Source organism: Nycticebus coucang, chromosome 11 (assembly GCF_027406575.1).
Source record: "Nycticebus coucang isolate mNycCou1 chromosome 11, mNycCou1.pri, whole genome shotgun sequence".
Classification (NCBI taxonomy): domain Eukaryota; kingdom Metazoa; phylum Chordata; class Mammalia; order Primates; family Lorisidae; genus Nycticebus; species Nycticebus coucang.
This window is the reverse complement of record NC_069790.1, coordinates 73,245,581-73,271,537: the sequence shown is the minus strand read 5'-3', so window position 1 is coordinate 73,271,537 and position 25,957 is coordinate 73,245,581. Positions and strand designations below refer to the sequence as shown.

At 40.4% G+C, this 25,957-nt stretch overlaps 1 protein-coding gene across 6 annotated transcripts in view; it reads right to left on the bottom strand.

Annotated features, from left to right (window-relative positions):
* The window catches only part of MAGI2 (membrane associated guanylate kinase, WW and PDZ domain containing 2), a 1,522,816-nt gene that overhangs the window by 336,821 nt on the left and 1,160,038 nt on the right, over positions 1-25,957 (bottom strand). For all 6 annotated transcript variants that reach the window (XM_053609528.1, XM_053609530.1, XM_053609531.1 and 3 more), the window contains 2 exons: positions 16,590-16,711; positions 14,359-14,541 (listed from right to left, as the gene is read on the bottom strand). In XM_053609528.1, coding sequence (XP_053465503.1) covers positions 14,359-14,541; positions 16,590-16,711 — 305 coding nt within the window. The remainder of the gene's footprint in view (positions 1-14,358; positions 14,542-16,589; positions 16,712-25,957) is intronic.

Genomic DNA, 25,957 nt, shown 5'->3' with positions numbered 1-25,957 from the left:
AACAGGAGTAATTCCACACATTTTAAAACTCTTGACAGCTGTCCCTGTCTTTCCATCTTGGGCACTGACTCCAGTTAGCTTTTGATCAAAATCATGTTTGTCTTCTCACATTTGATCATGCTGCTCCCTAACTTTTATACCCCCTCCGTGCCTCCTGAGCACGTTTTATAGTTTCTCCTTGACCAAGCAGCCCCAGCAGCCTTTCACCCCAATTCTCGTCTCTGTCTCCCTTTCCTGTTGCCTCCTAGGCTTCCGACCTAACAGACAAGCCATGGTTTTCTGTCTGCCCCAGACTGGGACACTTGTAAAGACCGTGTTGCTTTCGTCTGTGAAGCTGAGATGCTACCTGCCACAGCTCCGGCTCAGGGTAAATTCTCCATGCCTGCTGGATGAATAGTATCTGCACTTGTGTACAACATATTCTCCTTATCTGGATCATCTAACAAATTCTTAATGTCCCTTCATGCCTCTGTCTGAATCACATAGCCTCGTGAAATCTGCCCTGGCTTCTCCCCACAACACCTCCTCTTCTGAGAGACCCATTCCTCTGTCTGTGCTCAGCGGTCTGTATGCATTTCTTTTAGCAGGTATCTCCAGGTGCCATTTAAAATTGCATGTGAAACTTAGTAAATGTAGAATATGATTGTCTTAATACAATAACTAAGAAAATGCCAAGAAGGCAATGTTAACCAGTGTGATGAAAACGTGTCAAACTGTTTATAAAACCAGCGTATGGTGCCCCATGATCGCATTAATGTACACAGCTATGATTTAATATTAATAAAAAAAATCAAAAGAATGAGAAACCCCCCCCAAAAAAAAATAAAATAAAATTGCTCACCTGCCTCCGTCGTTTACCAGACTGCACGCTCCTTTTAAAGAGACTGTGTCATCTACCTCTGGATCCCCAGGACGGGAAGGACGCCTGACACCTGGCGGGCACTCAAGGCACATGTGCCTGTATGCTGAGTGGTCTCGCTTAAGGGGATGTGCGTGTGAGTAAAAATACAAAGTAGTTTTTTCTACAATTACTACTTTGATTCCCCTTTCCCATTTCTTCATGATCTCTCAGGGAGATTCTTAAACTTTTGAGTTGCTTTGGCTACAATATATCCAGTCTCATTATAGCCTCTACTTCAAACTTGATTTAAGTCTCTTTCCTGTCCCCCACCTGCACGAGTGGGACTCTGACAGCTTTGAGCTGGACAGCCTGGTCTGTCTCTGAGTCATTCCCCTCCATCCTTCACTCTTCAAGGCCTAGTTCTCCCAGCAGGGTAGGGGCAGAGAGGAAGATATTTTCTTAATTTAGCTAGTTGCAATTGTATTCTTTTCTGTGTTGGTTGTGGCTGCTTGACTGGTGAATGGCAACTGGCAGCTATGGAGGGGCTGGCTCTTCCGTGGGACGTATCTGCGCATCCATCCTGGGCCAGCGCAATATTTGGCTGGAGCTTGACCTCGTTCCCCTTTGTCAGCTCCTGCCATCGTGGAGCACCGCCCGCCTGCGCGTGCCAGGTTTCCCTGCCCAGCAGGCAGCTCTTCCGAGTGGAGCACAGAAGACAGCTGGCTCAAGTCAGGCTTCATTCCCTGTGGTCACTTCAGCCACAGAGAGCTCCCAGAGCCTTGTCAGGTCAAACGCTGAGCTGCGGTGGCTTCATGGCTGTGTCTTCTCTCTAACCTGCCATCTCTCTCTAATTTGTTTCTTTCCCATTCTGACTGGTGAGGAAGGGAGTCGACTACCTGAGCAGATGTTCAGTTTGGAACCAAACTCACATCGCTCCTTCTTGCAGACAACACCAGTTTCAGTGAGTCATTCCCGGCGTCTCCCCACTCACTTGGATTGAGGTGGGGGCTGGAAAGACCCGTCCCTTTCTCATGGAGATGGTTGTATTACTATTACCTTTCAATCACAAACACTGAATCCCACATAGGAAAAACTACCCCGAAGATTCTCTTTTCCCCTCTTCAGTTTCTGTTTATGTAGGACGGGGGAGAGGGGAGGGACAGATTGCCACAGGGGAGTCCCATAGTATCCCTAAAGGAGGTTTGTGCGCCCTAGAAGCAATTCTACAAAATCAACACTCAAAATCCGATTATAAAGTTTGCTGAATAAATGAATGAGAATATGGATATTATCTATTTTGAACAGTTACTAGTTGATAGGAATACTGCTGCTGTGTAAAAAGAGGCCAGGTAGATTGTGAAACAGAACAAGATTAGTCAGTGACAGAAATCAGATGTGAGTCCAGGACTTGTGACTCAGGGCCCAGTGCCCCAGCCTGCCATCGCTGCATAACCTCCGCTTGTCTCAGCAAGGCGTGTATTCATAACATTAATTAATAATGTCACTGCACACACCAATAAGAGACCAGGAGAATTACCACAAAAACCCAGTTTTGTATGTTTTAGAATTTGCAACTCTGAATAGGGAAGAAAATGTCATTTCTGCCAGAGGCACAGCATCTTGTTCTGCTCTTATGTAAACTCACTGTCAGGCAATCCCAGAAACTGCCTCCACTTACCTCTGGGCAAAATGTCTCCTTTTCATAGAAAAATGTCACCTTTTCTTAAGGAAATGGCAGGTGGTTATTTTTTTTTCTAAAGGAAAAATGACCTTTCCATTTTGTTAAAAAAAAAAAAAATAGAACAAACCTCTCAAGGACTCAGACCTTGATGGAAACCACTGAAAACAATTCTACATCTTTCACTTTGTACTTGAGGTGCTACTTTGTAAATTCTGAGATTACACCTGTCACTGCTGATGTAGCCTGTAGGCAAATGTCAGTGACCAAAAAATCCTGGCATCTTGTTTTCCAGGAATGTTCACTGCATGCAGGATGGATGCTTGTGACTCAGCTCTCCATTCTCTTGGCTCCAATACACAGCTCCCCCACCCCACTTTAACCTCATTACTTTAACACTTCGAAGACTTCATATCCCAAGCCAGGATCATCTTATACAAGTCCACGAAAGACTCAGCTGAAAAATGCCAATGTCACTACATAATTTACCTGTCATCACACTTAAAATTATGTTCAATATTTCATATTAAATTTGGACACGTGTCCATTTAAATCTTTTTTAATATTTTCAATCTCTCATGAGGACACAGGAGAAAAATATATCAGTATTCTTATTGTTCCCTCTAGTCAGATGAGAATATAGGAAAGAAAACAACACAGACGCAAGACGGGTGAAAATGTCAGGACCCCACACTTGAAAACAAAAACAAAGATAGAAAGAATATACAGGTGACGGTATGAAGGACAGTTCTAGGTTATTAATCTGGGCTTCACAAAACAAAACCCCCCTTCTTCTGTCAATATCTCATATGCATGGTGCAATTTTCTTCTTTCTAACAATAGTTCTCACCAATCAATGAAAAATTCACCTTACAGAGCTGGATTTTTCCAACAAAGTAGTAAATTAGACAATAACACTCAAGATTCACCATGTGTGCTCTCGTCAGTTCACGCAAATCCTCAGCTGGCGCATGTGAGAGGCACATTAATTACATTGGCTACAGGAATCATGTTTCTGCAGCTGCAGCGGTTTTGATATTTGCAGACTCCAGTGTACTCCATTTCTAATTTCACTGGCAGCTTGCAAAAACCAGCAGAATTACACTTATACACAAAGGTCTGCGTGGGCATTTATCTTCTCTTGACTTCAGTGAAGTCTACTCATTGAGAATGCTGAGTCATAATCATGTATGAAGGTCTAAGACTTAGCTCAAGAGAGGGAAGGGTATGTTTCTTGACTCTGCTCACACACGTTGCATGTACCTATGGCACATACGAGCGTATGTGCAGTGCTATACAGTGAGTACCTACAAGCCCACAGGGGGTCTCTGCACACTGCACGTGCACCAACACTCTATGGAGGTATAATCCACGGTGCATCGTTTCTTTTAACAGAAATGTTTACCTTGCTTCATGCATGTTCCAACATCTTTACCTTTTTAAACTTTTCTTTTTGTTTGTTATGATTCAGCCTTAATGTTTTTAGTTTTGGAATGGGTTATCATATCAAAAACTGAGGGATCACTATTAAATAAATGAAAATAAGGTTCTTGATTTCTCTAAAACATGTCAAGCAAATAGAAATTAACATCTTATGGCATACCTGACCGGAAACCTAGCTCAACTTTCAGTGGTATATGCTCACAAAAGAGGTGGAATGTTCCTATTTCAGCTGCCAATCTGCCAACATGGCACCAGAATTCTGAAAAATTTCCAATACCTCCATAAAATCTAAAATGACTTAATCATTGTAGAGAAGCAGGAATTGTCTTTAAATGCTCAATGCAAAATCACTTCATTTCCAGGGTCCAAAAGCTGAACATCTTAAAAGTTCATAGATCTTTTCACGTATTGATCACTCCCAGAATACTATATCTTCCTTTAATTTATTGGAAGACAGTCTTACAGATATTAAGAACGGCTACCATTTTTAAAGCATTCCATGTGCCATCTATGAAGTACTTAGGTCTTAATAACTCATCTAATGCAATGTTTTGATAAACTAGACTAAGTCAAGCTTTAAATAATTCTCTAAGAGGAATCTATGATTATTACAACATAGCTTATAATTCTATAGCAATCCATGTCAGAAAATCAATCCTGCACAGAAAAATTCGTTCACTCGATTAATTAACGCGTTAAATATTTGCCATATACCTGGTAGTAAACTAAGCCTAATGAAAGTTAAAATAAGAACTTTCAAAATGCATTTAGATAATACACATACCTTCAGTTTCAGTTTTGTCTATCTTAAGCTAAACACCTTTAATACATATATCCATAGCCAACTACCTCCTCCAAAGAGTAAGTATAAAAATATACTTAGGGGGTTAACCCCATAATTTCCAGTCTGTTTCCATTAAGTAATAAGCTTGCAGATTTTTAAAACACCAATTTTAGATCCAGTAAGGATACTCCAATATAACATTCCTGGTGGCATAACATCTAGCACTGTTCTGAGTTCTGCTCTTAATGGATGCCCCCCTATGTCTTCTGTTGCTACTGGGAGGCCTAGTGAATCTGTACTATAAATTAATATAAAGCTCTTATTCAGAATAACTTAAAAATAATATTTAGAAAAGTTAACTTAAAAGTGAATTGACTTTCATGAGTTTAATAGGCAAAATTGTCATGAATATCATACTTCTATTACTGCATAACTTATCCAAATGGAAATCAATACTGAAACTAGAGGGGAAAAAGTAATGTAGCGAACTTTGCATTATCGGTGATAGGATGGTAGTAAAGTTCTTAATCTTGGTGCAGAGATGAGAACCTAGGATAAGACTTGTATAGTTATCCCGTTTGTCCAGAAAGTGATTTTAAATGAAGACAGAATAAGGAGAATAGTGGAAGACAAAAGAGAAAAGAGAGGGACCACAATAGCATTTGGGTTATAGAGGCCTCTGTTTAAAACTAAACAAGTTATGGATGAAGCGTAGTGTGGTATTAAGAATTGCTGCAACAACATTTTTAAAATCTTCTCAAGTGTTTGTTTTGTAGCCAGAATCAAGTCCTTTGTCCAGTTGGCATCTGCATCACCTATATCATCATAAAAGGAAAACAGTGGATAGACAACGTTCAGTGTGGCTCTCATCTTCACCATGAGATGTCCTGTCATTGATCTGAAAGACACAGCACTAGCATTGGGGATAGTAAGTGTTTGAACAAAATGGAGTGGGCTTTTGAAAGTCAGGTGTGTTTAGAAAGAATCAAGAGTAAATACATTGACAGTCTAAGAAAGTAGTTTATTTCTTCTCTACTGGAGATATTAGTATTGGTCAGCTGGCTAGAAATTTATTTCTATATTCTAGCTTTTATAGAGACTAAAATGTTTTAGTAGCATGTAAAGTTCCTAAATTTCTAAACAGGCAAAATGATATTCTTTTAAGAGATTATTTAGAAAACTATGAAACACGGATCTGAGTCTGAATATTTGGCTGTAGCCAATATTTTTTAAAAATTGAATTGTTACAACTACCTCCTTTAATTTCATTAGAAATAAAGCTAGAGACCTGATGATTTTATCGCTCATAACTTCTAGATGTGGTATTATGATTCATTATTATTTATCAGTAGCAGCACAGCAAACTAGAAGGAAAAACATTATTAACTCTTCTGTACCAGCAAGATTGTGAGAAGGCAGAGCAGAGCGACCATCAAAGTGAAAGGTAATTTTTTTAGAGGGATATGAAGAAACTCCAGGAACTCGGAAACAAAGAAGCCACAGGAAGCCATATTGCACTAGGTAAAAGAGTACTGAAAACCTTTTGCCACTGCTCCCATCAACACCTAGAACCCAGTTTCCCTCTCCTTAAATCTGGGCTGACCTGTGACTTGCTCTGACCAGTGGAATGGAGTGGAAGTCATGCTGAGTAGGTTCCAGGCTAGGTTTTTAGGAACATGACAGCTTTCCTTTTTGCTCTCTTGGAGTCCTGTGATACCAGGTGAAGGGGTCCAGCTACCCTGTTGTTGGGACAACGTGGAGAGAGAGAGATGCCTGGCCAGATCTCATACATCCCAACCAGCCCAGCTAGGGCATCACTCGCTGTAAAAGTAAAGCTGCCCTGAACATCCCATAGGACTGTAGCAGCACGAGGGTCCTGAAGTGAGCCTGCAGAGTCATGAGCAATCTGTTGTTCTGTTGAATCACCGAGCTTGAGCATGGTTTGTTATGCAGCAAAAGAGAAGTAAACAGGTGCTTCATTAAGAGTGGGAAGTTATATTTCCCTTATTAGTTCATTTGCTTCTGCCAATTGACAGAAGCACCTAAATAGTTCATGCTACATGAATGGGAACACTTGGCTATGGAAGGGGGTGATGTTAAAAAACTGATTTGCTGTGAGTTTTTGTTTTTGCTTTTTTTTTTTTTATATATACATATAATAAGGCAGCCAGTGAGTGAAGAGATCAGTCTTAGGGAGAGACTATCTAGTGTGTGGTCAAAATTTAGAAGAAAGCCCACTCTGCATTTAAGTTGATTATGAAGTGGTATAAAAACAAAACAAGAAAAAACTTTCTCAGTAACTGCTTAGGCTTTTTAACAGCTCTTCCTCAGGAAATGTTTAATTAACTACTATGGAATTTTATGAAACTGCTAAGGAGTTAAGAATGGCTTGAAAGAGCCAAAGAAAACTGGATGGGCATGAAGAGGAAACCCCTGAGTGACCACCCATGGGACAATCAACACTGAATGGCCAGAATGAGGCAGAGGGGCAGAAACTGCTGTGCAGAGTAGGCTCGTTACCTGTCCACACAGCATATAGTCTCAGGGGAATTCTCTCTGGTCCTCTGAGGGCCAACAGGTAACTTAGATTTCAAATAATGCACTTGTGGGATAGGGTATTCCCAGTGTTATAACTCCCCAACGTGGACATTGCTCATAGTTCATTGTCCTACACTGATTTTTAGAAGCTACTTTCTGCAACTGATATGAAACTTGAATGTAAGATTAATTAGTTTTTTTTTTCTATCGAGTAAGAGAGTCTACCCCAAAAGTTAGTTCCAGGGGTAGTCATAAACACTCAAAGCAATTCTGAGCTTAGCCTCAGTTGAGAGGGGGTGAGGACAGGGTGGAGAGTGTTTGCGAAGCCATACAATAGGTGGGAAAGACATCCTCTGGCTCTCGCTGCATGTGGCAGCTCCCATACTTCACTGGGCTTATGATGCAGATTCCAAGACTTGTAGCTCAAGATGACAGACCAAACACACATATCTATATGCTTTAACAAAGATTGTAAAATGAATAAACCCATAGCAAGGAAGAGAACCTCAGAAGGGCTATTGTAAGACAAGGCAGCTCAAGAGGATTCTAGAATGTGAAATGTCAGTTAGACATGTTAAGTGATTACACGTGTGATGGCTTTGGAAGGTATACTCCAGTGCAGGGATTGGCAAACTAAGCTCTGTGAGTCAAAATCTGCTACTGTCTGTATCTGTAAATAAAGTTTCATTGGAACACAGTCATATCCATTTGTTTACATGGTGCTAACGGTTGTTTTCATGATGGCAGAGCTGAATAGTTGTGACAGAGATCATGTGGCTTGCGAAGCCTAATATTTACTATTTTAGACAAAAGATTTTACCTAAATATTTACTAATATTTGGCCCTTCACAGAGTTTGCTGATTCCTGGTCTTGTGTATTCTTGGAGGGGAGGAGAATATGAACAAAAAGGACTCTCAGCTGCCCCACAAAAACCTGGGAGGAATAGGGATTAGGAAGTATCTGATATGAATATGCATAAGATGTACCCTGCCTCTGACCTGCATGCATGTCTGTGCAACTTGATGCAAAATAATAACACCTGCTGAGTCCATTTGCACCGCACTGAGGGACCCAGTGAGGCCAACATCAACAAGCCCTCCACACAGAGACAAGGGTGCAGCCCCCTCCAATGTTCCTCCCTGGCTTTTATTGAAATCTCTGGCATGAGAAAACACAGCACAGTGGAAAGCTTCAAAGAGAGAGTAAAGGTTACAAAGCAAGGAGTTTTATCTTTAGCTGTATGCTTGAACTCTTAACATATTCCATTTACTACACTTCTGTCTTGCTTTTTTCTTATAACTGCTAAATAATGACTTAGGGCTGAGACAGTATGCTATGTTCAGTGAGTATTGTTTTGAGTACTCAGGGCCAGCAGTGATTCTTGGCTTTTTCTCAGATAATTCTGCCCCTGATGCCTAGCACTTTTAACCCTATTCTCTATCCTATACATGCAGAACTCCTACTACATAGCCCAAGTCAGAGAACGAGGGTGTCTCCAAAAAGGAAAGAGAAACACCCCCAGAATACAGATTAGACTTTCCATCCCTGCTTCATAAGTGAACTTTGACTAGTCTTCAAACTGCTACAAATGAGTGCTCCCAAGTACCTTCTAGGATCATAAAACATGTGGCACTGTGTTCCAGTAAAATGGGGACATACAAAAAAAAAAAAAGAAGATTTGGATAGGAATAACAATGGCCTGTGTCTGGAAAAAACATACCAAAAAGTCCCCATGGTAGAGCTACTACAAAGGGGCAGGAAGATAAAAAGTGCCCAAGAAAAAGCAGACCTTCTACCATACCCAACACGGTGGCACTTCTGGGGCGGGGGGAGGAGGTAGGGAGGAATAGCATCATTTTAACAAAAACATTGCCATAAAGAAAGATGGTGTAAAATTCCATAAAGCTGTTTAAGGAAAACAATGAATTATTGGTACATTCTGGGCTTGGTGAGCAATTACACAAAGCCACTATAATGCAAAACCTGTACGAGTTTCACTAAAATTAGTTGTAAAATGCCAATGGGAGGATATGGGATGGCAGATGGGGTATATGAGAGCTAAAGCTCCATTTACCTCTAAAAGGAAGTAAAAACAGGTCATGTCTAAATTGTTAAATCAAGACGACTGTATAAATATGTTCATTGCAAGTGGAAAGGTCACTTCCAAAAGAAACATCTAAAAGAACACGAACTAATGGACTGTCTCTGGGATATGGGTCTGAAGACTAAGGAGGGGCAGGGCAGGAACTGTTTGACGCATTATAAATACTTTGATACTTTTTATTTTTCCATGTGCATATATTGCTTTGATATATTTTTTTAAATTCCTGAACATAATTTCCAGAAATCTGGAATCAGATCTGGAGGTACCAGAATCTGTATTTTTAAAGAGTTTTCCAGCAGTTCTGACAACATCCAGAAACACAGATAGAGAAATAGCAACTCAACTAGTCAAAGAGTGATGGCCTCTATCTGCTAAAATGAGACACGCCAGGGGCTAGAGAATGCTAAGGTGTTTATCTTTAGGATACTTTCTTCTGTTTTTACTAATAAACGAATAGATGTTAAAAGAAGGCAAATAAAAACGAACAGGCTGCGAGTGATTTCATAATTCAGCCTCTGTCTATGGGAGCACTTCACAGATAGGTCAGCTTCCTCCCCCTTGTATATATTAAAAACCACAAGCCTTGATTCAGAAATTGCCTGGGGAAAAATAGGAAACCTCGTGCAAGGAGGGAAGCTTTTAAACTAAAGGATGTAAGACACATAACTTTCAGACCTGTGGTTTCTGTGTAAGCCATGTTATATCAAACTTGATTTTCAAAATACTTTAAAGAATGTTTTCAGGGTCTCTGGTGTCTGCAGATGATTGCTGGAATGTATGGAATACTTAATAATCAGAAGTCAGATGGTTTCTGGGCACTGTGGTGATTTCTTCTGGGAAACCTTCTTCTGGAGCTTTGTTGGACCACTGGGAATTTGCTCAATTAGTTGTTAAAAAAACAGCCAGAGGCACACTGCCCTCATTTTCTCCTGTTCTCTATCCCGGGCCAGGAGTTACCTGCCTAAGAGAGAAGGAATTCCCCACCTTACCTTGTTTCTCTTGCCTAGGACCCCAGGTCAATTTTTGTACAGTGAATTTTTCCTTGTGTACACACAAACTATTTACATCTCTTTGCCTAAATTATAGATCACCTAGAGCTAGAAAAGTTGATTACAATATTTTCGTACTTAATGTCAATTGAGGCTGCTCACTTTTGAAATACCAATAATTTATACTTTATATCTGTAGTATCTACTATTTTTGTTAATATTTGAGGATCATTTATAGTCATTGCAAAAAAGAAATTTTGTTTTTAACACGTATTTGTTTTTAAAATTTCATCCAGAAACTAGAAAGCTGGTTTATTTTTGCCTCAGTTGTGAGCTACCTTGTCCAATTAGCATTAACCGTGTTATACTGTAACTTATAAGAGGAATTCAGAATCCAGTCCATGCAAATTTCACTTCTTTATTTACAAGAGAATTTACCCAGCCAACAAGTACTTACTGAGCACCTGCTGTTTGCCTAGCACTGTATTAGGTTCTAGGGAAACATAAGTAAACATAGAGTGAACCTCTATGCCAAATTGGTTGAGAATTAACATGACAATAAAGGTCTGGGCATTTATGAGATTATTTTATATTTGAGGATATATGACCATATATGTTCTTGGATGTTTGCTACAAGTTTAAATAATTAATCTTTACCACTTATGATTATTATTTCAAATTTTATACTTTACCATAAGCCCACACTGAAGGTGAAATATTAACGCACACTGTAAAGGCACGTAAACAATTTTCTAGTCATTTTTTACTACCTTGCCTTTGCATAGGTGGTTTCCTATTCCCATGACCTTCCTCACTTGTCCACCTAGCAATTCCTATTCATCATTGAAAACTCTGCCAGGCATCCTCCCCCTGAGACCTTCCTTCAGTACATTTTAACAGAATTGGGTTCCTTTTCCTTAAGTACATATTTTTATTATTGAAATGATACAAATATCTGTTAACATGTCACTCATTTCTACACTGTAAACTTCTTGAAGACAGAAACATTTGTTGCTTCATTTTAGCAACTCTAGTAATTAGCAGAAAGTCCGGCACATTCACTAAATATTTGCTGAATTGGAACAAAAGAGCCACTCCCCTCTATTATAACTTATGGAATGGTACATACATTTGTTTATATTTGATTTTAAATTATCTCACACTTAGAAGTAAACATTTAGATTTTTTTAATATTTAGTAAGCAAACATTTTGCTTTACTAAACTCCTTTCCCATGAGAGAAATTGTCATCCCAATAAGAGCCTAATAAAGTTATATAACACATTAAAAAAAATTCTGTTGCTTATCTTGGTGCAATGGTGCACACCTGTAATCCCAGCTACTTGAGAGGTTGAGGCAGGAGGATTGCTTGAGCCCATGAGTTGAGTTCTAGTATAGCCTTGGTAACTTACCAAGTCTCTGTTTCTTAAAAAGAAAAAAAAAAATCGGGCGGCGCCTGTGGCTCAGTCCGTAAGGCGCCGGCCCCATATACCAAGGGTGGCGGGTTCAAACCGGCCCTGGCCAAAATGCAAAACAACCAGAAAATAGCCGGGCGTTGTGGCGGGCGCCTGTAGTCCCAGCTACTCGGGAGGCTGAGGCAAGAGAATCGCTTAAGCCCATGAGTTGGAGGTTACTGTGAGCTGTGTGAGGCCACGGCACTCTACCGAGGGCCATAAAGTGAAACTCTGTCTCTACAAAAAAAAAAAATAAATAAAAATAAAAAAAAATCTATGGATCATTCCTTCCATTCTCTGACTTTGTGCCAACATCAGGCCTATTATAGACTCCTCATATCTTCTTACAATTACTTGTTTCTGTGTCTGAGGCATCTCCAAGGTGTAACTCATCGAGAGCCAGGCTCATGGCATTTGTCTCCGCAGCCCTGGTGCACTGCTGTACCTTGGAAGGGAGGCGCGCAACAAGAATCTGTTAAATGCATAGAGGACTAAATGGAAGACGGTGGATAGAATTAAATCCTTGGTTCCTCTCTCCCTATCAGCCTTTGCTTTGTGATTACCTTCAGTGAAGAAAATCTGCTAAATTCTAAATAGAGTTCTGACTCTGTTTTGAGGAAGGCTAACTTAAGACTGTGTGGGCAAACTAGTAAAATGAGTAAGAAAGGAAAAAGATTTGCTGTGCAAATATTTTTATTTTGTCTTTTAAGTTTACACTGGAAGAATTTTTTTCTAGTTTTGAAACATTGAATAATGGGTTGGATCAGAGAGAAATAACTAGGTTTTTATCATGAAAAGAATTGGATATGCCAAATATTTCACTGAGTTTAACAGCTTTGGGGATTCTTTCCTGTCTGCTAAAATGATATTAATCCCGTAAGTGTCTTTTATTCTAATGAACTTGCTGTTGTAGAAAATTATTTACACATGATTTTTACAACAGTAGTGTTTGGAAAATGTGATGAGTTAATGTTGAAACTTCATCTCTACTTTCAAGGAGATGTAACACCTATCATGTGCATTATTACTCACTAGAGAGAGGCTCTGAGAAACAAAGAGTGCCTTGAAAAAGCTATTTCTTTTCTTTTCTTTCTTTTTTTTTTTTTTTTTGAGACAGTCTCAACCTGTCACCCTGGGTAGAGTGCTGTGGCATCACAGCTCACAGTAACCTCAAACTCTTCGGCTTAAGTGATTCTCTTACCTTAGCCTCTCAAGTAGCTGGGGCTATAGGGGCCTGCCACAATGCCCCGCTATTTTTTTGTTGTTGCAGTTGTCATTGTTGTTTTAGCTGGCCCAATCCAGGTTCAAACCTGCCAGCCTCAGTGTATGTGGCAGGCACCCTACTGACTGAGCTACAGGCACTACCTGAAAAAATTATTTCTAGAAATAACTAGATAATAAATGATAATATAGCTCTGGCAATTTTTAAAATTAAAAGTGTCAAATGAAATTTTCAATTTTCTATTGTTTTTCTAGACACAAACCACTTTAAAACCCATGACCATCAGTGTATTGGTCATAAAAAGGGCAGAACTTTTCCTCCAAAGTAATTCTCTAATTTGTGAATCTACTAGAACCCACTGAATTTAGAAAGCTGATGTTATAAATTCTACCAATGTTGTGAAAAATGTGAAAATGGTGATATGGTGAAATGGCTCCCTGGAGATATAATTACTATACTTTATAAGATACTTTCTAAGGTGTTTAAAAAAAATGACACCATGAAATTCTTGAATCAGCATTTTAAATATACAAGATGACATTTAATTTCTTCATTTTTTTCCAGATGAGGTAATTAATATTTATAAGAAATGAGACTCATCCAAAGTCATGGGCCACATAGGAAAAGTCAGTCAGACTGTGAAATCAGACCCAGTTCATTACTTTTTCTTTACTCTGCAAATTTTGTATTTTATATTTTCTTGCCATTAAACATCACATTTGTCTCTATATTTCCATGTGAAATAAATTTCAGTTATACTTTGGATGGACACCCAAATAATCATGTATAAAAATAATTTGTAAGGACTAGAAAAAAACCACATACTAAAAACGTGTGGGGGCATATAAAAACTAATGCCATTTAAAAATTTTTTCTCTGTGAGATCAGCATGCATATTAAATATCTAACCTGGGCAATTTAGCATGAGAATATTAAAAGCTTAACACAGATTTAAAAATATTAATGGCTGAATACAAGTCATAAAAGTATGAAACGTTAATCATATCCCTAAGAAGGAACTCTGGAGATAAATTAGAAAAGTATCAATTTCAAGAATTCACCGAATCCAGCAAACAGAAGGGACAGTCTGAAAAATGAGGCAAAAATGATTTAATGTTGTTTCTAAGTTACTTCAACTTCATAATTTTAAACACAGAGGAATCATGATTCATGGTTTTCCCCTAAAGTAAAGCAAAGTGACTTTGGACTTCCAAATTAAAAACACACAAAAACCTCCTTATATTTGTCTTTAGGAAAAAACATGTAGCAAAACACTTTTCTAAAAGCTTTAAGGAACTTACTTACCTGTTTCCATTTTCCCATCCTGTGCAGCAGGCCCATCTGGAATCACGCTTTTCACCTGCAGAAACTCATCAGGCTCATCTCCACCGATGATGGTAAATCCGAAACCCATGTTGCTCTTTTTTAAGGTGGTGCTGAGGAATGTTCCTTTCAACTGGGATGCATCCCGGGTGAAGAGTGGTTTTTCTACATTGGCCAATATAAGTTAAAAGAGAAAAAGCACGTTGAAGGCAAGTTCTCCGATAGGAGAAATCCAGCCTGTGAGCAGCAGCACCCCCAGTACAGTGCGTGGTCTTAGGTAGCCAGTGCAAGCAGGTGGGACGGGTGGCGACTGCAGGAGCAGAAGTGCTAGAGCTTCCCGCAAACGCAGAGCTGTCCCATGCATCCAGGGAAAGAAGAAAGAGCTCTCTGGTTTGGAGAGACTTTTGTCAATATTTCCTGTCACTCAATTAGCCTTTTTGTATTTAAAAAGGGCTGTATCACCGGGCTTCCAGAGCCTTCAGATACAGGTCAAAGGACCCAAATCCTCCAGACACATCTGGATATTATGAAAGTTCCCAGATGGGAGGTTTGTGAGAGCAGCCAGTCTCTGTCAAATCCTTGCAGAGACATGGGCAGAAAAACAAAATGGATTTTTTGTTCGTTTTAGAGAGCATTGGAGCACAACATTTAAGCATGTGCAGATACCACAAATGGAGACTCAGTGGAATATTCACATATTCGAAGATTGTTTAGAAAGAGCACCTGGATGTGGGACTGAGTTAACTTGTGCTTACGCCCCTATATCGTGAGTTGCCATAGATAACCAAAAAATACATTTCTATTGACCCGATAGTGTTTAGTACAGTCTAAAACAGGCGTCCTCAAACTTTTTAAACAGGGGGCCAATTCACTGTCCCTCAGACCATTGGAGGGCCAGATTATAGTTTAAAAAAAAAAAAAAGACTATGAAGAAATTCCTATGCACACTGCACATATCTTATTTAGAAGTAAAAAATAAAACGGGAACAAATACAATTCACACCGCTTCATGTGGCCCGCGGGCCGCAGTTTGAGGACACCTGGTTTAAAATATGAGCAAAAGGCAAGCCAGTATCTTGATATAGAATTATGAATGTAAAGGTAACACGTTTTGCAACATTCGAATCACATGCCTAAATAATCTGAATAGAATGGGAAACCGCTTTAGAAAGGTCTGCCCAGTAATTTGTTACCTAATAGGCTATTCTAGCAATGGTCTGTGTAAATACATTCCTAAGCATATTAAATGCTTGAAAGGGTAATAGTCATAGCTGTTGTATATATTAGTCTCAATATCTGCTTTAAATTCAATTGCAGATAAGAATTTTATGTACTTTTAAAATGTGTTACGTTTTAGGGGATAAGATTTGATATTCGTACTAGCCAAATCGTGCATCGTAACACAGTTCCGTATGCATGTTTTGTATGATACTTTTGTTACATTTCAGGTGATATCCAATTAAAAAATACAGTTTTTACAAATATAAGTAAAAAAACATAATATAACCTTTGCACCTTCACTTCTTTTATCAAAATAATGTTTATAATGGAAGAGAAGCTCGCCAGGAGACCTTTACATTCACTCGGTTGTGCTGCATGTGTGGTGCCAGAGTTATCAGCAGGCACTTCTAGGCCTCCCCACGCCAAAGCTGCTTTTGTGTTTTTATTTCCACCAGATGTGAAAAGCTTGTGCTGAAACTCATCCCACTAGGTGGCTACCAGGTGTAGTCATGTCCAGCAAACAGCCCTGGGACGTACCAAGGAGCCAGGGCCTCCCTGCTGGGTTGCGCTGATAGTAAGACAAGTCACTCACGCTGCGCGACCTCCCCAGGGCAGCGAAGGGCCGCATGGATTTGGGCCTAGGTAGTGTCGATGAGGAGCTGTCTACTGTCACAAAGGAGAGCAAGCCTCATTCCTGTGCTTAGTCTTTAGAGGACAAACTTTTGAGTCTGTATGAATCTCTGCAGTTTACAGTACTACTGTCAAAACCCAGTCATCTCCACCTGGCCACCTGCTGTAAATTCCTGCGAGGTATCACCTGAGGCTTTAACTTTATCTGTGGTTGCTAACGGCATTAGATTAGGGATAATGCAACCACCCAACTAAACCTGATAGAAGAGTTTGGGGAAAGCAAACCAATTATTCAAAACAGTCCAAGCCACAGACAGACAGTTTTCCTGCTGAAACATGGCATGCTGACAATGACATCCTACCTCGGAAACCTGGGGCCTGCAGGGGCTTTGTTCCAAGTTCTGTGTGGGGCATGTTATGCTGCTGTAGCTTCCTTTTTGCTTCCAGGACAGGATTTTCAAACTGTGTTCTTCTATTTATGTGGCTAAAAAAGAAAATTTCCAATTAGGATGACAGTGGGGCAGAGTCATTTAGGAGGACATATGTATGGCTCGACAGAGGACAGGTGATTAAGGGCCACCTTTTATGATTATAGTCAAGTGTCTCACCCAGCACGGGGCCTGGCTTCAGACAGGGCTGGCCTGTGCACAATACATATTTCTGTGACAAGCCCAGAGGTCTCAATGGCTCTGTGTTGTGTTGTATTGACATTATGCATGATTCAGCTAAAAGAACTAGAAGGTGCACTTGCTTTCTAGTCTACTGTGCTAGTTTCAAATAAGTTCAATGCATTAAAATAAAGGGTCAACAAGTGAAATTTATAGTGCATGGTCTTGGAGAAAAGAATATCAACCAAGGCTAAGCTTTCCAAAGTCCCTGCACCCAGCAGGATAAATGTGAGGAAAATTCACTGATACAGGAGAGCAACCAGAGTTCACACTGTTTAGAGTCGGACCTGATTAAAGGGATGGGATCCAGGAGAATGACTCCCAAGAATACTTATGGAAGTTACAAAATAGCTATGTAGGATGGTTGATGGGGGAATCAATCAGAAGTAAATTCATATTCACCTGGTGAGATGAAAAACTCATACATATCAGACACAGAGTGGCTTCAAGCAACCATGGCCCAGCTCAACTGAGGAAGAAAACTATCAATCATTGCAGAACAGGCTGTTTGAAGTTGAGAGTTCCTCACCCATGGGGAGAGTAAAGACCAACAACGCTGACTAGTAGTGGTGTCACACTGCTTTTCCTCTAGGACACAAATCCCCCATGAGAGCCTGCCATCTACATCGATTCTGGTTATTTGTAAAAACTGAAATAGAATTACGGTGTGAAACCATGAAGAGGAGAGAGGAGTTAGAAGGGCAATTGACATACTGAGTACTTAACTCTGGGCCAGATACTGTATAGAAGTTATGATTTTCCTTAGCAAAGCCTCAAAAAATACAATCTTGAATTCTAATTATTCCCCCCTTTAAAGGTGGGGAATGATGCCCGGAGAGGCAAAATAACTTACGTGAAATCACACGCCTTGTAAGTGGAAAGGTTGGGACCTGACCGCGCCTTGGTCTCTAATTCACCACTTTCTCCTTTCAACGTATGACCTCCCAGTGGCAAGTGCACACACAGAGCATGTAAGTTGTGCATGCAGGCACACCACCCCCACTGCGGACCACTCACTGTGTTTCCAGAAAGTACACATTAGAAAGGAAAGGAGATGAGGGAAGCAAAGTCTCAACAACCAACTTTCATTATTATGTATGCGTGAATCAGACCATTCCTAGGGAGACAGAAATCAGTTGCCAAAATGTGGCAAGATGACTGCCAGGTCTAATTCTTTCCTCATGGGAGGCAGGATGGAGGTAGGGTCTGGCATCCATCAGTCCTGTTTTCAAATTCCAGCTCTGTCACTTGACTAGCTTCATGACCTTGGGTGAGTTATTGAACCAGAATCTTAATCTGTAATATGGGGCAAGCATAATATTGCCTCCTTCCTGGGGTGGTTGTAAATGTAATAAAGAATACTGGCACGTGGTTTCGAGCATAGATATGTGCACAGTCATTAGAACTAGCTATCTAGTTAGTTATCACATTATCACCACTAACATCCTCTTAATCACCACCGTCACTGTCATTGTTTTGAGTCCATAAGAAACGGTTTTGGGAGAGAACTCAGAAGCACCAGGACCTTGCTCTGATTGCCTCAGGTGCTACTTAGGAAGAGGATGCTCGTTAACAATGTTCTGTGTTAATGAAACTTACCCATAGGGTTTTGCAGCAAATTTGTCTATGTAAAATCATTTTCTATTGGCAGCAAAAGGCTTCTGTAACATTCTTGTGCACCAAGAGGTCACCATGGCTGTGGTGTGTAGTGAGCTATGTGAGCACACAAGCATATGGGTTTCAAAGCTTCCTCACCCCACAAACGCTGCTGCTGCTGCTCTAATTTGGAAGGGCCGGAGTTTGAAGCCTCTCTTCCCATTTCTCCATTATCATGTAATTTCCTCACTAAAATCTTTCTGAAAACTTCCTATTACCTAAAAATACATTGTTCCTAACTCCACACTTCCCTATTTCTGTCACTTCGCCCTGCCTGCATCACTGCTTGTGCACTTTGCTTTGGATATACTTATCTGACAGTCAACACCCTACCAGACATTTTATCTTTCCATGTGAGATTCAGCGTACCAGTGGTGCAGCACTCAAACAAGACACCTGGGTTTGAGGGGCTTCTTGGGTACACGTCTAACTCTGTAAGCATCAATATCCTTATCTGTAAATGGGAGCATTAATGTCTACGTCATGGGGTTGCTGTGAAGACAAGAGAATGTTTGCAAAACCCAGATACACAGGGAGACCCTCACAACTCTGAGGTATGGTCATTATTTTTGAAGCTCTGGACACTCTTTATTTTAGTATTTTAAGTGCCACAGATGCTATTATTATTATTGTGATGCTTTTCCTATCTGTCCCATGGTTCCCTCCCTAACCTCTCCCAGTCACACTGCTGTGTGACTCTTGTGGGACCTTGAAGAGACCTCTCCAACTGCAGTTTGTTCACTTATTTTCTCATATCCCACCTCATTAAGAGGACTTGAGGTACTTTAAAACAACAAGAGTAAACAGAATTAGGATGAAGTTAGTTGAGTCCAGGAGGGAGGTCAATAGGAAAAATTGATAATATGGAGTTCTATTTGTTTATTGGAGTTATGCTGCAAATTAGCTTTGACCTTCAAGTTGCTAATTTGATGAGAGAGAAACTAGTTACACTTTTCAGAGTATGACAAACCCAAGCCAGTTGTTCAGAAGGACATAGCAGTCCTAAGTTTTGTGACATTCTTTCCAGGTCTTGATTAAAGAGGTTTCTGTGATGTACTTGCAACATCCTAAGTGATCATTTTACAATAATGAATTTCACAGGTTTTGCTAACTTTATCATAGTGTTTTAAGTAAATTTCATATTTAGTTCCTTCTCTAGATTGTGTATTCCTATATAAAAGGAACACATATTATTTACTTTGTATATCAAGCACCTAACACAATGAATGACAATAATTTATTCATTAAATAACTAAATTGGGTGTCTTTTAAGATTTTATTTTCAAATATATGTCAATAATTTCAAGAAACCAAGAAACAGCTTTGAAAAGTCCTGAGGTATCAGCTTTTCTCATTTCCTATCTGTTCCAGTTCTGTTTTGTTAGGCCGTTGTTGATCATAAGCATAACTTTATCCTTAGAAAATGCATTACAAGTAACATTGGGGATAATTATACACATATTATGGTTCCTCCAACTTGCCACCTGCATGTAATTATTTTCTTAGAAAAGCTAACTTGTAGCTACCTGCTTTATGGACACTGTGTTGAAATATCCCATTCAGCATCCAACTGAGTTTCTGGAGTTTACAGAGAATGAAAATGCTAAGGAACCAGTTTGGCACGCCTTGTGCCCTCCAATAGCGGAAGCTGGATATGGCTTTAGTATCCTAAGCTAATTGCTACAGAACATTTACATTGTCACAAACGAAGTCATTCATTTTAAACTCAAAATGCTCACAAGCTCTAAAAGACTTACTACAAAGCAATGTGATTGTAGTTGAATAGAAATTTGTCTTCCTTATGCTTCCAAAATGAATAGTTTCAGGCCCTTTTAGCAAGGATTTGGGGATTTTACAATGTGTACAAAGGATGTGAATGACAAATGCCATCCTTATTGTTTAGGCTCTGTGAGATAAGTACCAGCTATTTCATCCAGCTTCCATACAGAACAGCAACCTGGGAAGCTACCAAGAATTCTTACTATTTAATTATATCTGGTCCATTGTCATGTTCTACTAAGGGAATCTTTAGATGTTAAAATCCGAAGGAATCAAAGTCATATTCTGAAGTGTGTATATGATACCCAACTTCATTTTTTCTTTATAGAAGGGAAAGAATACTGATGAGAGACGTTACCATATTAAAAAAGCAAAAGGGATGAAAATATTCAAGGATGAAATCCCATAGCCTTCACTTTGTCGTCGTATTCACTTATCTTCAGTCTGACCCCCTTTTTCACCATGGAATGGAAACTTAAAATAAGTTCATATGTGGAAATCACTTCTTGGTTTCCCACGTCCCTTACACTTGAAATTCTGGATGAACCTGAGAACTTTAAAAACAAACAAAAAAGGAAGGCGCAGAGCCACTCTAAATGAACTGATGCATCATCTCAGAATAGAGTTCCCAGCCATTGACATTGAACAGAAAGCATCCCAGGTGCTTCTTATGCACAGCCAGGGTCGCAGCCTCTGAGTTAGAGGCTGAGAATGTATGAGAGGTGCTGCATAAGGAGCTTCAGGCCTGATAAGATGTATGTGGAAGTCTCCTTTTCTGTATGTGGCCTTGGTGAGTACTAGGAAATGATATCTTGTTCTTGAAGAGGACTTTTGCCATCAGAAGTTTCAGACAAGCACTAAGAGAGGGAAATATTTGCAGCTGATTTGATGATATGCTGCCAAAGGTGATATGCTCCCAGGCCAGGGAACTACTTGACAGCCACTGTCTTCCCTTTGGAAAGGGATGGAGGAATTAGAAGGAAAGTCACGTACCTGAGCAGTTCAGTATCTGCAGGACAGGTCTGCAGAAACTTACCAAGGCCATCATCTGACCTTCACCATCAATGCTCTGTATATTCCAGCCTGCTCATGCCCCACCTTGCCTTTCCTGGAGTTTTTAGAAAGGGCCACTCTTAGTGCCCAGTTATGAGTGACACCTCTACATCCACCATCTTGACTTCGTTGACAACTGGAGATGATCTAGGTGGGGCAGGTGCAGTGGCAGCCTCCTAACCCACTGGGAGGTTGAGGCAGGAGGATTGCTTGACCTCTGGAGTTACAGACCAGAATGAGCAAAAGAGAGACCTGTCTCTACTAAAAATAGAAAAATAGCTGGGCACAGTGGTGGGTGCTTGTATTCCAAGCTACTTGGGAGGCTGAGGTAGGAGTATTGCCCCAAGAGTTTGAGGTTGCTGTGAGCAATGATGTAACTGCACTTCAGAGGGTGTCAGAGCGAGATTCTGTCTAAAAAATAATATCATGTGGAAAAGAGTAGGCAGAGCTTTTGAGGTGAGATTGTTCCACAGGTAAAATGTTTCCAAGGCATGAAGTACAGAGCACCCATAAATGCAGGGATGGAGCAAGGCACACAAAAAGGAGACAGATCTCACCGTTCTCCACTTTCACTGTCCCATTAAATATGTATTGTGACCGGCAGAACGTGATGCTAAATTTAGGGCCAGTTCATTTGATGTAACCACACATTCTAGTGATGGGGAAAATGTCATCCCACTCTGATGATGGACGATTGAAACCTAAGGGGCTCATAATGAGCAGTTACTGTCTCTCATACCAGTGGAAACGTGTTCACCAGGAAAAGCACTATGCTAGGGTTTAACTGTGGGGGCATCAGGGATACAGCCCCTCAATGTCAGGAGGGGGAAGACTGCTTGGGGTTTGGTGTTGCTGCTCAGTACAACATCCTTTCTATGCAAACTGGCTTCTCGTGGGGCCTCCCAAATGAGTCAAGATGGTGGAAATTTCCTGATTGCCTGGAACCAGTAGGCTTTCTTTGACCTCTATTCTGACTTTCCACTTTTTAAAAAATCTTGCAATATTAAGGGGGTACAAAGGTTTTTGTGACATGGATACCCTGTGTAATGCTTTAAGTCAGGGATTTAGTGTACCCACCATCAGAATAGCGTTCACTGTACCCAGCAGGTAAGTGTTTATCTCACATCCCCTCCCACTTCTTGGTTTCCAATGTCCTTTACGTTTCTTTGTGCCACTGTGCCCATCATTTAGCCCCTACTTATTAGAAAGAACATATGCTATTTGGTTTTTCATTCCTGAGATACTTCACATAGGATAACATTCTCCAGTTCCATCTATCCAAGTTTCTTTTCATTCCTTTTTATGGCTAAGGAGTACTGCATGATACACACACACACACACACACACACACACACACACACACACACACACACCCTACATTTTCTTTGTTCACTCGTGAATTGATGGACTCTCAGGTCTGTTCCACATCTCTGCAACTGTGAATTCTGCTGCAGTAAACATTTGAGTGCAGGTGTCTTTTTTAATAAAATGACCTCTTCTCTTTTTGGTAGATACTCAGCAGTGGGGTTGCTAGATTGAATGATAGGTCTACATTTATTTCTTTGTGGAATTTCCATACTGTTTCCCATACAGAATGTCCTGATTTGCAGTCCTGCCAATACTGTATACGCAGTCCTTTCTCTGCATCCACGCCTGCATCCACTGTTTTTTGACTTTTAAATAATGGCCATTCTGATAGGGATAAGGTTTGTATTTGAATTTTCCTGATGATTATTTTTCCAGGTATTTGTAGGTTATTTTTCTACCTTCCTTTGAAAAACTTCTGTTCTTGTCTTTTGCACTGATGGGGTTGCTTATTCTTGCTGATTTGTTTGAGTTCTTTGTAGTTTTTGGACATAGTCTCTTCTCAGATGTATGGTTTGCAGATATTTTCACCCATTCTTGTCTATTTAGTCTGTTGATTGTTTTCTTGCTGTGCAGAAGTTGTTTAATTAAGTCTCATTTATTCATTTTTGTTGCTGCTTTATTTGCCTTTGGTATCTTAGTTATAAATTGTTTGCCAAGGCTGATGTCTAGAACAGTTTTTCCTGTTGTTTTCTTCTAGAATTTTTATGGTTTTATGACTTATATTTAAGCCTCCACAAATCAGGGATAGAAGGAACATGTGTTAAAATTATAAAAGCCATATATGACAAGCCCACCGCCAACATCATACTGAATGGGGAGAAGTTGAAAGCATGACCCCTAAGAACTGGAACAGGCAAGGGCTCCACGTCACCACTTCTATTCAACATAGTACTCAGTCCCCAGGCAGTGTCATCAGACAAGAGGAAGAAATAAAGGGTATAAAAATCTGGAAGGTGGTCCAACTATTCCTGTTTGCTGATGACATGATCTTGAATCTAGAAAAACATGAAGACTCTACCCAATGACTCCTGGAATTGATCAATAAATTCAGCAAGGCCTCAGTTTACAAAATCAATCAAAAACACTAATCAGTAGCATTTCGATACACTAATAACATTCAAGTGGAGGGTCAAGTCAAGGACTCAGTGCCATTTACAATAGCTACAAAGAAAATGAAATACCCAGGAAAATATGTAACCAAGGAGGGAAAGATAGCTGTAAGGAGGACCACAAAACCTGATGAAAAAAGTACAGGTGACACAAACAAATGGATAATCATCCCTTCCCCATGAATTGGTCGAATTGACACCATTAAAATGTCCACACTACCCAAAGTGATTTACAATGCAATTCCCATTAAAACACCAATGTCATATTTCACAGGCCTAGAAAAAAATAATCTTAAGGTTCATTTGAAACCAAAAAAGAGGCAAAGCAAAACTAAGCAAAAAGAACAAATCTGGAGGCACCAACATTTCCTGATTTCACGTGATATCATGAAGCTATAGTAAGTAAAACAGCAGGTGCTTGTATAAAGGTAGAAACAGAGACCAGTGGAACAGAACAGGGAACCCAGAAAGAAAACCATCTACTTACAACCATCTGATCTTTGACAAAGCAAACAACAATATAAACTGGGGAAAGGCAGCCCTATTCAATTAATAATCTGCAAAAACTGGATAGCCACATGCCGGGAGCCAAAACATATCACAAAAATGCCCCTTGCTAGCCTGCTTGATTTGCGGTTTTACGAGCAAACTACTCTCAGGAATTCAACCATAACAGCAACGGTATTTTCCCCTTGCGTAACTCCTCAGGAATGCACCCCCCGCCTTAGGGACCTTCTCCTAGTAATTCTCCAGAAACTAGCCCCCTCCCCGCCCTGTTAGGAATAGCCCTTAGTTACTTCCTCGTTTGTGTGCTTATAAGCCCAGCTGAAAAAAATAAACTCTTCGGAGCTTGATCAGACTCTTGACTTGCTCTCATTCTTTCATGTCTCTTGTCCTCTCATTCGACTGACCCCTTTGTTTCCCAGGTCCCCGTTGAATTCCCTGCGGGCCGGGGCAATTGGCGCCCAAACGTGGGGCAAGGGTACGGGGGTGTCATCGAACGTTGCTGCCAGTAAGGGTACCCTTATCATTGGATTGCCGCAACACGAAGGTTGTGAGTGAAAATCCGCACTGTGATCGCCGTGCCACAAGAAGGACGTGAGTGAAGATCCGCACCGTGATCGCCGCAGAATTGCCCACCTGCGAGTCTGATCCGTCAAGGTAAGAGAAAGCAACGAGTTTATGGGACAAACGTCAAGTAAACATGACTTGTTTATTCAGGGACTCAAGGAGTCCCTCAAGACACGAGGAACTCGGGTAAAGAAAAAAGATCTCTATAAGTTTTTTGTTTTTATTGGTGATATCTGTCCTTGGTTCCCCCAAGAAGGCACTATTGATGTTCTAAGATGGACTAGAGTTGGTGATTGCCTAAAAGATTATTATAGAACATTTGGCCCCGAAAAAATCCCCGTTTAGGCATTTTCCTACTGGAATTTGATCTATGAAATTTTAAAAACTTACAACCAATGGCCTGATATCCAAGAAGTTGTTAAAGAAGGAGAAAAGGCGCTTAAAGAATACTCCAGACCACCCTCAGCCTGCCCTTCTGTTTCTGTTTCTATGCCTGAGCCTGACACTCCCCCAATCCTGAACCTCCCAAACCTCCTGTTAATTTCCTATACCCCTCCCTTGAGGAGCCCCCCTCCAACTCCCTCTCCCCCAAGAAATGACCACCCGGGAAGAGGAGGCCACTAAGTATCACAATTCTGACTGGCCTCCCTTCCCTTCCGTCCTAAATCATCCCCCTTCCTATGCTTCTGCCCCTCCATTTTGTGCTCCGATTCTAGGCGTAGACACTCCAATTGAAAATGTCAAACGCAAATTATGTCAAGAGGTCTCCTCCCTTAAGGACTTACTCCAAACAAGGAAGGAACATTTAAAACTCATTCAAGAGTTACGTGCTTTAGAATTGGAGCTAAAAATCTCACCCCCCACCCCAACGTTCCATAAACATAGCTCAAAACAAAAACCTTTAAAGGCGCTGCATGCCTTTCCTGTAACTAAGATAAAAGGGGATCCCCCTTCCGAATCAGGACCAAAACCTCCCTCTGATGGGGACGAACACCCCTCGGCAGATGACGCCTCGAATAATGACCA